Source organism: Spinacia oleracea, chromosome 6 (assembly GCF_020520425.1).
Source record: "Spinacia oleracea cultivar Varoflay chromosome 6, BTI_SOV_V1, whole genome shotgun sequence".
NCBI lineage: Eukaryota > Viridiplantae > Streptophyta > Magnoliopsida > Caryophyllales > Amaranthaceae > Spinacia > Spinacia oleracea.
Window position 1 is genome coordinate 57543924 of NC_079492.1, and position 12444 is coordinate 57556367.

Below are 12444 nucleotides of genomic sequence, written 5' to 3' on the forward strand. Positions count from 1 at the left end.
CTAAAAATCCTAGAATTATTAGTGATAATTTATTAAGGAATTGGATATAGTCATTAGAATAAAAACTATAGTGCATAACTTCTTATTCGCTTTTGAAAAGTGGTTTTACTTTAACTATTTAATTGGTGAATGGGAATTCCTAAAAGTTGATTGGGACTCTCCTTCTCTATATCATACTTCCTCCGTTCCACAATATATGTATCATTTCTCATTTGCGCACTATTCATCAATCAACTTTGACAACTTTTCTTTCACTGTTGTGTAAGAAAAAACATAGTCAAGTGAGATCTTGTTAAATTCGTATTACTGCAAGGATTCCAAATATCAACTTTTTATAATTTTTACTTATACGCATTTAGAGATATTAATGTTCAAATAAGCGCATTGGCATACGTGCACTGAGAAATGATCCATCTATTATGGAACAGATGATTCGGTGTAACGTTGTCGTTAGTTGTGCCTATATCAATTGTTGATCCGTAAAAGAAGTCAAGTTGTTAATCAACTCCTCTTGTAACCCTAGGATTTTAAAAGGCAGAGCTATGTATAAGAAAATGATTTTAAGCCTTAAGTAAATAATGTAGAACATTAAAGAAAACTTTACAACGTATTTTGTTTCTGAAAGATAATGTTAGTGTCAAATTAACACAATGTCTCAAGTGTTCTCATTAATCTCAATTGTATATATATTACACAGGAAGGCTAATTCGGTAATTCCGTTTATCCTACAATATATTATATTAACATAATATACTCCTTATATATCGTAACATCCCCCCTCAAGGTGGAGCATGAAGATCTCAAATGCCCATCTTGTTCAAAAAAAACTCAAATTGCGCCTTCCCCAATGCTTTGGTGAAAATATCCGCTAATTGTACCTTTGTTGAGACATACGAAGGACAGACGACCCCCTCTTTTATAGCATCACGAATAAAATGACAATCCGACTCAATATGCTTTGTCCGCTCATGGAACACTGGATTCTGTGCAATATGCAAAGCGGACTGACTATCACAAAACATACTCATACCTTGGTTATGCGCAACCCCCAAGTCACGTAGTAGTTGCTTTAACCACTTCAGCTCACATGTCAATGCCGCCATCGAACGATACTCCGCCTCTGCAGAAGAACGAGAAACCGTATGTTGTTTCTTAGTTTTCCACGATACAGGCGAAAGACCAAGAAACCATCCTGTCAAAGAACGACGAGTCAAAGGACAACTCGCCCAATCAGAATCACACCACCCTTCTAGCTGCAACGTACTATCACTCCGTAAAAGTATTCCCTGACCCGGACACTTTTTCAGGTACCGCACGACTCGCAATGCCGCCTCCCAATGCTCCTCTCGTGGAGTCTGCATAAATTGTGACAAAATGTGAACGGAATACGCCAAATTAGGCCTAGTCACCGCCAAGTATATCAAACGGCCTATCAACCGTCGGTACTTCTCCCCGTCTGCTAATACCTCTCCGTCTGCAAGAGCCACTTTATGATTCTGCTCCATCGGAAAATCAACAGGCTTCGCTCCCAACAACCCAGTTTCTGAAATAATATCCAGTGCATATTTTCGTTGACAAACATAAAACCCATGCTTGCTACGAGCTACTTCCAATCCCAGAAAATACTTCAGAGCACCCAGATCTTTCATCTTGAAACATTCACTCAAATATGATTTAAAACTCTCCAATGCAAACTTATTATTTCCTGCAATAATCATATCATCCACATAAATAAGAACACTCAATTGCAACTCACCCTTGGATAATGTGAACAAGGAATAATCAGAGTATGATTGTTTAAAGCCGTATGTCTTCAAAGCCGTAGAAAGTTTCTCAAACCAACATCGAGGTGCCTGTTTCAACCCATACAAGGATTTCCTCATTCTGCAAACTTTATCTGTATTATTTTTCTGAAATCCGGGTGGAATTTTCATATAAAACTCTTCCTCCAAGTCACCATGCAGAAATGCATTATGTACATCCATCTGGTGTACCTCCCAGTCTTTAACAGCTGCTACGGCAAGAAACGTACGAACCGTTGCCATTTTCGCCACCGGAGCGAATGTTTCATTGTAATCTAACCCTTCTTCTTGATGGTTTCCCAGACATACTAACCTGGCTTTCAATCTTAGCAAGTTACCATCTTCATCTCGCTTTTCAGTATACACCCATTTGCTCCCGAGCGCTTTCTTGCCCTCAGGCAAACTCTCCAATGTCCAGGTTCCTTGTTCCTCAAGAGCATCAATTTCTGCCGTCATAGCCTGTCTCCATCCCTCATGTTGCATAGCCTGTTTAAAAGTTTTAGGTACTTTTGCTTCCTGCAACGCTGCAATAAAATTTCTGTGTTTCGACGAAAAACGTTCATAGTTAACAAAATATGTGATAGGATAGGGAGTGCCTGAGGAGGATGACGTAGTGAATGAGTTTTCAGGAGGACTATATTTTTTCCGTATTGTATGAAGAACACAATCTCGCAGTCTTGTCGAGGGAAATTTTTCCCTTTTTCCTCTCCCCATTGCTTCGTCCTCAACCTCACTAATATGCGCATCCTGTGGCTGCACTACCCCTGCACCAAACTCACCATTACTTGCTGTTGGAGCACGTTGCCGCGCACCATCACAAGACCCAGAATGCAGCGCCTCATCACTCGCCTGATTCAGCGCATCACTCGCAGCCTGCTGCGCCTCCTCCTGCGCCTGTTACAGCGCATCACTCAGCCTGTGCAGCGCCTCACTATACCTGTACAGCGCCTCACCTTGCAATGCCTGCTGCTCCCCATTGCTCACAGCACCCTCATCACTCACAGCACCCCTCACTGCCCCCTGCAACACGCCAGCAGCTGGCACATGGATGCCCATACCCTCACTCGGACATACGTCCTCCTCCACGCCCTCATCCCAATGCTCTACACCTTCATGAGCATCTCGCATCTCATCAAGCCCCACAACAAGCGTGCAATTTCCAGCATCCTCCACAAAAGGAAAAACACGTTCATGAAATTTCACGTCGCGGGAAACAAAATACTCCTTACTCTCCAAGTCATACAATTGCCATCCTTTCTTTCCGAACGGATACCCAAGAAACACACACTTGCGACTCCTTGACTCAAATTTGTCTCCCTTACTCCGAAGATTGTATGCGTAACACAAACAACCAAACACACGAATGGACTCATACGAAGGCAATTTTCCAAACAACATTTCATACGGGGTTTTATTGTGAAGAATAGGAGTAGGGGTACGATTAATCAAATAAGAAGCTGCAAGAATACATTCTCCCCATAACTTTTTCGGCAAATTACCCTGAAACCGTAAAGCCCTACCCACATTCAAAATATGTTGATGTTTGCGCTCAACTCGCCCATTTTGTTGAGGAGTACCAACACAAGATGATTCAAAAAATATGCCATGTTTGAAAAAATAACCTTGCAAGCAATTAAACTCCGTCCCATTATCACTGCGAACAACTTTAATGACTTGATTGAATTGCCGTTGAATCATAGCAACAAAATGAAAAAAAAACCGACTCAACTTCTGTTTTATTACGAATCAAATAAACCCAAACGACTCTAGAAAAATCATCAACAATTGTTAAGAAATATTTCGCCCCACAAGACGAAACCGTCTTGTAAGGACCCCACAAATCAATATGAATCAATTCAAACACACGGCTAGCTTTACTATCACTAATAGGGAAACTCTCTCTACATTGCTTTGCACGAGGGCATACATCACAAATTTGATTAGTTTTTCTACTTAAATGACTCACAGGAGGGATCAATTTCAATATCTTCTCTGACGGATGCCCCATACGTTGATGCCATAAATCCACCACACACGTTACTGCCATCACCCGCACCCTCGGAACACCACGGAAAAAATATAGACCGTCCTGTCGTTCACCCACGCCAATCACCATCCTCGTCAACTGGTCCTGAATCACACAAATTTTGTTAGTAAACTGAACGACACAACGTAATTCGTCACTCAATTGAGTTACAGAAATTAAATTGCAATTTAAATTGGGCACAAATAGAACATTATCAATTTGCAAACCACCACCCAATATAACATAACCCATTTGATTCGAGTTCGCAAGTTTTCCATCCGGCAGTTCGACAAGATTATTGTCTATGGTTTTGACGTTGCTTAAAAACGACAAATTTCCCGTCACATGATTAGAGGCGCCTGTGTCTATTATCCAACAATAATCGATTTTACCTTGCAATTTGGATTGAGATTTATTGGAAAGAAGATCAATTATTTGTTGAACCCGCTCACTCGACACACCAGCCAGCCCTTGAGCATTCACTGCTCCCTGCACAGCCTGCTGCTGCGTGCCACTGCTTGAAGCGGGCAGTCCCCCCTGCACTGCATTCGCACGGACCACCATGCCACTGCCACCTGCAGATTGCCGACCACCCCTGCCTCCTCTAACAGACGCACCTCTACCACCCCGTCCGGGACCTCGGCCTCCCCTCTTTTTCTCGTCCCACCACTCTGGAAAACCAATAAGCTGATAACAAGACTCTTCCGTATGCCCCTCACGATTGCAGTGTTGACAAAACGGCTTCTCACCATCCCCATACCTCTGTTTCTGGCGTGCCTCAATTTTAAAGGCCATTACGGGCTGCTGCCCTTCCTTGACTCGAAGACTCTCCGTGTTGATGACAGTGTGGTACGCGACATCAACAGAGGGCAGCGGGACCTGAGCCAATAGCTGGGCACGAATTGCCTCGTAGGGTTCATCAAGCCCTATCAAAAAGTAATGCAAATGATCCTCCGCCCTTATGTCTCCAACTTGTTGCGCAATATTACATTTGCACGCACCACATGTACACCTCGGCACACGACTATACATCACATACTCCTTCCATAGCTTGGACAACCTCCCGTAATACTCCGTAACAGACTCCGTAGAGGTCTGTTTACACGCTCCTAAGGCTGTTTTGACGTGACATGTGCGGGTGCCGCTCACAACACAAAATCTCTTCCGCAAATGAATCCACAACTCCTCAGCAATATCAAAATCTTCAAGTTGGGACCTTAGATTCTCAGCAACAGTATTAGTGATCCACGAGACCACCATAGAGTTAACGGCGATCCAGTGCTTCATCTTGATCCCATCTCCTGTCGGCTCCTTGATCGATCCATCAATGAAACCGTACTTGAATTTCGACACCAAGGAACGTCTCACGGCCTTAGCCCACTCATCGTAATTCGATGCTCCACGTAGTTTCACCGGCGTAATAACAATCCCTGGACCATCACCCGATCCCAGATGATAATCGAGATCAACAGTTTTGTCTCCTGCGGATTGATCATCAGCGTCGCCCATAATTTCTCACGTACAATATTCTCAAACTCTCTGGTACGGCTAGGAGAAAAAAATTAGGGTTAACAACCGTGGCTCATGATACCATGTCAAATTAATACAATGTCTCAAGTGTTCTCATTAATCTCAATTGTATATATATTACACAGGAAGGCTAATTCGGTAATTCCGTTTATCCTACAATATATTATATTAACATAATATACTCCTTATATATCGTAACAGTTAGTGTTCTTTTTTTTTATTGGAGTATTATTTAATGAATTATGGCGAGAATGTGTTAATTAGTCCCAAAATTAATAATATTCATAATACTCCGCATTTTTTTCATTTACGTCAAGTGTGGTTTTATTCTATCAAAGTATGGTGTTAAATCATAACCTGGGCATATTCATCACTCAATTAATCTAGAGTGTGGAAGAAATGGAATACCGACGTTCAAATTTTAAATTATACAAGTATAACGTAATTTGGGTACCCAAACTTTATATGGGACCATGCATCTGGGTATTTTGGAGTTCAAAAAAACTCCACATTTGGTAATTTAGAAAGAGTGGTCTAATTTCAGACATACCATTATCATTATTCAAGTATTCCATAGACTAACTACAATCTATGTGTTTAATTTTAACTATAATAACCCTAAAGGTTTAGACATATCGTCCTTATTATTGATTTCCTACGCAATAATTTGAGGTGCTTAAAGCTCCAATGAGCATGCCTAAATATAAGACGAGTCGTTTAAACAACTTAAAAGGCCACCATGACAAACCCCAGGATTATTCGTGATAATCTATAAGAAATTGGAATAGCCAATAGAATACGAACTATAGGCAAACCGTCTTTTCTCTTTAGAAACGTTGATTATTTGGTGATTTATAGAATAGTACGTAGCGATAGGCAGTCCCCTACTTCGTATATAATTTGGTACAGTAGTAGCTAGCGTTGCGGTTGGTAATAAAGTTGTTGATGCCTAAAAGTAAGTTTTAATCACCGAAATCCCATGCTTTATATCGTATGGTATTTATTTATTTAATCATATAGCTTTTGACCCAAATTTGACCTTTCCATTAATGTGTCAAATTTGTAGTACTACGTATTAGTTAAGTACAGGGCCAATAGGATATATAATCTATACTAATATATTAAAAGGCGTTTTGAAAAACGTCTATGTGTCATGTAGTACTCTTCCCTTTGCGCCACATCATTCACTCACCAATTGGTATGTCATGTCATGGATAACAAAAAATCAATACAACGAGGTTCGAACTCTAGACCTCATGTTTGAATGATAATTCTCATTACCATCTTAACCAACCACCAATTGTGGTTTATTTCTTCACATTAATTTATAAATAAATGTTAACATGAAGTCTAAACCAACTAAATTTTTATTTGATTTTTTATTTTCTATGGAATATTTTGAAAAATAAATAAAAAAAATAATTAGAACAATTATGAAGAAAAATGATGTCATGAATCTCATAAGCATTAACTATAGGAATACCTTGCATGGCTGCTTATATCTAATTTGGTGTTATTAATTTGAAGCACTTAGTTCCACTAGAAAACAAATTATACAATTGTAAGATGATCTAATTGAAAAATTACTTGGCATGATAAATGACGTAATGTGTCTGTGTAGTTGACAAACTTAATTGATGTTTTTCACTTTAAGGTATACATGCATTTCGTCAAATGTTGAGCTCAAGAAAAATCTAAAATTTTAACTATTCAATGTAGCGATCGGGGCATCGCCCGGGCCACACACTAGTTAAGCATTATAATATGATAATCATATAATTTTAATCAATTTTAGTGGGGGCAGAACTAAAAATAATATTACTACGAAATTTTCCGCCCGGTACGGTGGAGCTAGACCCATCCTCACCATAACAAAAATCCACCATTGTTAATTGGTCACTTTGAAAAATTATACGGGCACCATCCTTTATAAAGCAACAAATACCAGTGTCAATCTTGCTAGACTTCTTGAATTTCTTCCAAGCTATATACCTAATAAGATCGAGACATGGCAGAGTTGGTTTTGATGGCAGAGCTTTGTTAAAAAAGATGGTGATTTGCTCCAAGTCCCACATTGAAAGAAAATAGGGAATATTATCATATAGTGGTTATAAAAAGTGCTTCATGTCCCTTAGGGCTACAGGTCTCTCTCAAACAAAGTGGAAATCTCTTGATAATATTATGAACAACCCCTTAATTATAAATAAATTAATTATGGTACAACTAAACCTGCAAGTAAAATTAAAATATGAAGAAAAAGCTATAAACTATCCACAATAAATTAAAGATAACATGATAAACTATCACACCTAATACAAACACTCGTGAAAAAAGTTACTGTATAAAAAAAAATCACTACAAGAATTTGTATCTTTAACGACAACCTAATTACGATGGGTCAAAACTCCCATCGCAAAAGGCTTTTGTGACGGGGCTAACAACCAAATAATGACGGGAATAACCGTCGTAAATGTCTTTTACGACGGATTTACGACGGGATTTCTATTAACGACGGCCCCCTTTTATGACGGGTTCGCGACAGGAAATCCCGTCGTTAATCAACGATTATTGGCCTTTCGCGACGGGATTTCTCGTCGTTAATTAGTACAATTTCTTGTAGTGAATTGAACTAATGGAAAATGATATAATACGGGAAATAAAATGAAGAAGAGAGAGAACTAGAAAAATTGAACTAATGGGAAATGATAAAATCTGGGAAAAAAAAAAGAAGAAGAGATCGTAATAGAGGATTCGTTCGGGAGCGTGTTGCTCATGGTGATTTAGTTGTAGTTATGTTTCTACTGAGTTACAAGTCGCTGCCATTTTTACGAAAGGTTTGTCAGGTCATTGTTTTGAGTTTCTAAGGTCCAATATGCACATGGTTCCCCCTGCACAGATTGACACTACTACAAAAAGTGGCTAAGAAACCACAAATAAGAAACCATTTAAGATACTTTATAGGTCTCTTATATATAGAAACCATACAATTTTGAAATGTGATTTATTAGAAAATTAATAAGATACCAAATGTTAAAGAAATATGGTTTCTTAGATAAATATAAATGTTTTTTTTAACAAAGACATGGGGGACAAAGAAACCACATCTAAGTAAAAAGTGGTCACCCTTTTATTATTGGAAAATTTGCCAAAAAGGACCTTTTATAACTCAAATTTTGCGAGAAAGGACCTTATATAATTTTTTTTGTGAGAACACACCTTAAAGTAATTTTTTTTGCGAGAAAGGACCTAAGGGAAGTTTCCGGCATTGATTTAGCTTTTCCGGCCATTTACTTGCACGTGAGCAGCACGTGTGGCTTACGTTGGCTAAAGACATTGATTTTCCCGAGTCTTGAATTTTCAAGCTTGATTTTATTTCGATTTTTTTTTCAACTTTAAGTTTTAAAGCTTAGAATTTTGGAGGAAAATTGGGTGTGATTAGCAAAATAAAGCCACGCGTGCTTCTCACGTGCAAGGCAATGGCCGAAAAAGCTCAGTCAATGCCGGAAATTTATTTTTGGTTGTCTTTCGCAAAAAAAAATTACATTAAGGTGTGATTTCACAAAAAAAAATTATATAAGGTCCTTTCTCGCAAAAAAATTTACATTAAGGTATGTTTTCACAAAAAAAATTATATAAGGTCCTTTCTCGCAAAATTTGGGTTATAAAAGGTCCTTTTTAACAAATTTGCCTTTATTATTCAACTTTTATGAACTTTGTATAAATGATCCAACAAAAAAAAATTAAAGAAAAAAAAAACCAAAACCAAAAACTATTCTTTTTAAAGTCGGTGGGATCGACAACTAGGGTATTTAATCTTTCCCTCACTCTCTCCTCCTCGCCGCCTTTATGGCCCTGGTTCTTCTTGCGAATCTCAACAATGGCGGAACAGGTACTCTTTCGACCTTATTTCTTATATTAATTTACTTAGTTATTTATTTCGATCTCAATATATCCTTAAGTGTTTATTACTTTTCTTTTGGGATACAAGGTGAGGTTTATCATCAAAAATGGCGGAAGCTGCACAAAAGCTAGAACAATTTCGTCAAGATATGGGGAATGTTAGGGAAGTTGGTGTTTCTCAATTGGCTTCTGAGACGGTTCATTATAATATTTTAGATCTGACTACTTGACTTGAATCTATTCTTTTTGAGTTTAATCCAACGTCAACTACTTTCGATCTGGCGAATCCGGTACTACTACCTTCTATTGGGTCGGGTGTAGATTCTATAATTGTGAACCCAACTCCTCCGTGTTCTATTGTGTTTGGAGGATTAGACCCGTAATCTGATTATGATTTCAAACTTTCAAAGCTATTCCCGGTAAATATATCTTAACTCCTCCATCACCTTTTTCTTCATATTTAATTTGGTTGTTAATAATATTGGTAGTAGTAATAAATGGTTAGTACTTGAAGTATTCGATTGGTAATTTGGATGTATAGTTACTTTTGTTTTGGGGGTTGTAGGTCTTATAGATTGAAGTTGATCCGCGTTCTAAACCCAAATGAGGATACTTGGTCAGGAAATGTGACAAACAATTTCAGCAATAGGGTCAAATCGAATGGATTCTCATTGTTTTACGAGGGCACTTTAACAGATGGGTTACAAGTCATAGATAATGTATATAGAACCGATGATAGTTTTGGAGACTTGGCCACAATAATCGAAACCATGAATGGGATCAGGCTCCAAAATGCAGTGGAACTCATTGGATACTACCGTTTGAAGGATGTGAGTAATGGATTTACCACTTCTAAGGAGCTGCTGAAAATCATAAGCTTCATGTGTGGTCAACTGGTCATGATGGTCAACCTAAACATTTTGCAGAAAAAAAAAGGAAGCATGGAAGAACAAAGAATAGACGCAATTGTATTCTCATTTGTGGATTAAATTAAATTGCTTTATACTCATTAGTTTTGTAAATTAAGAACTTTAGATGAAATAAATAAAGTTTTTCTGGAATTTATTTTTATTGTATATTTTGGCGTTTTTTAGAATTATTTTATATGACAGTTTAAGCGTAGATCATGGCCGTGCAGTTTATAATGGAAGTTAACTTCCCAAAAATATGTTTTAGTAAAACAAATATTATAATCAAAGAGACCACACTACTTACATAAATGATTTCTTCGTTTTCAACAAACAAACCTTTTTACTTAAGAAAAGTGGTTTCTTTGCCTTAATTATTTTTGAAAAAAAATTAATATAAGAAACCATGTTTCTTAAAAATCTGGTTTTTTTGTTCATTCTAAGAAACCACATTAAAAGTATGGTTTCTTATGGAAAGAGACCATTGAGATATACACCATACTATTTTTGGTCTCTTAGGCCTATTTGGTATGGTTTCTTAGCCGCTTTTTGTAGTAGTGTGAGGGGGTGTAATAGAGAATACTAAGGGTATATTCGTAATTGTACTACTGTACGATATTATTATATATATGAGTCCTATGCACCCGTATTAGGGTAAGACGTATCATTATATTCACAGATAGATTTAGAGTAAAAAAACGTTTTTAATGTATCAACCTCATCATTATCCTATTTATATATGGTTTTAAATAATATGTGGGCATACCCATCACCCGTTAATTTGGCGTGTGGACGTAATGGAATACCAACGTTCAAAAAAATAAATTATACAGATAGATTTAGAGTAAAAAAGCGTTTTTAATGTATCAACCTCATCATTATCCTATTTATAAAATGACAAAGCAACCTTTCTCAAAGGTGGGAGAAAGAGCAAGAGAACTACTAGGGCTAATACATACGGACGTATGTGGGCCTATGAGTACGAAATCTAGAGGTGAGTTCAGCTATTTCATAACGTTTACGGACGACTTCAGTAAAAATGGCTATATTTACTTAATGAAGCACAAGTCTGAATCGTTTGAGAAATTCAGAGAATTTCAAAATGAAGTAGAGAATCAACATGGCAAGAAAATCAAAGCTCTAAGATCGGATCGAGGAGGTGAATATCTTAGCCACGAGTTTGATGACCATCTAAAAGAATGCGGTATTCTTTCTGAATTGACTGCTCCGGGGACACCTCAATGGAATGGAGTGTCGGAACGGAGAAACATGACCTTACTCGATATGGTCAGGTCAATTATGGGTCAGGTCAATTATGGGTCAGGCCGAACTTCCTTTACAGTTTTGGGGACATGCGTTGCAAACTGCAGCACTCACACTGAATCGTGCTCCGTCAAAAGCTGTTGAAAAGACTCCATACGAATTATGGACTGGGAAACTTCCAAAGTTGTCTTTTCTGAAGATTTGGGGTTGCGAAGCATATGTGAAGCGATTAATTTCGGACAAACTACAACCTAAATCTGACAAATGTTTCTTCGTTGGGTATCCAAAAGAAACTATGGAGTATTATTTCTACAACAAGTCAGACAACAAGGTTTTCGTTGCTCGTGACGGTGTCTTTTTGGAAACAAATCATATTTTCAAATTGACAAGTGGGAGAATAATAGACCTCAAAGAGATTCGAGACGAACAACGAACTCAGAACTCTTTAGAAACAGTTCAAGTTGATGAACCTCCAAGGTCTTTAGAAGAGCCAGTGGGAGTAGTTCCTCAAAACGTTGTTGCCCCTCGTAGGTCAAATAGAACTATTTTTCACCCGCATAGATGGATAGGCGTCCTCTTGACTGAAAACTTAGAAGTTCTCATATTGGATAGTGATGAACCTATGACTTACAAGCAAGCTATGACGAGCCCAAGCTCCACTAAATGGTTAGAGGCCATGCAATCTGAAATAGACTCCATGTCTGAAAATCAAGTCTGGGATTTGGTTGATTTGCCGGATGGGTTCACACCTACCGGATGCAAATGGGTCTTCAAGTTGAAGAAAGACAAAGATGGAATTGTATACATATACAAGGCTAGATTAGTAGGAAAAGGTTACAGGCAAGTTCACGTCGTTGACTACGATGAAACCTTTTCTCCAGTCGCGATGCTTAAGTTTATTCGGATAATCCTTGCGATTGCCACTTTTCATGACTATGAAATATGGCAAATGGATGTCAAAACTGCCTTCTTGAACGGTGTTCTTGAAGAGACTGTGTTCATGATACAGCCGGAG

The 12444-nt window shown here is 38.1% G+C and overlaps 1 protein-coding gene across 1 annotated transcript; it reads left to right on the plus strand.

Annotated features, from left to right (window-relative positions):
* Window positions 1-9088: 9088 nt before the first annotated feature.
* Window positions 9089-10323, plus strand: LOC110776549 (uncharacterized). The gene is made up of 3 exons (XM_056831414.1): window positions 9089-9247; window positions 9347-9677; window positions 9824-10323. Exons 2-3 carry the CDS (start codon window positions 9649-9651, stop codon window positions 10245-10247), a joined length of 453 nt encoding a protein of 150 aa, XP_056687392.1. The 5' UTR covers window positions 9089-9247; window positions 9347-9648; the 3' UTR covers window positions 10248-10323.
* The last annotated feature ends 2121 nt before the right edge of the window (window positions 10324-12444 follow it).

Excerpts from the sequence above, each read along its gene's own strand:
- LOC110776549 (XM_056831414.1), top strand. The coding sequence starts at position 9,649 with ATGATTTCAAACTTTCAAAGCTATTCCCG. Across the intron at positions 9,678-9,823 it reads AACTTTCAAAGCTATTCCCG|GTCTTATAGATTGAAGTTGA; the intron begins GTAAATATATCT and ends TGGGGGTTGTAG.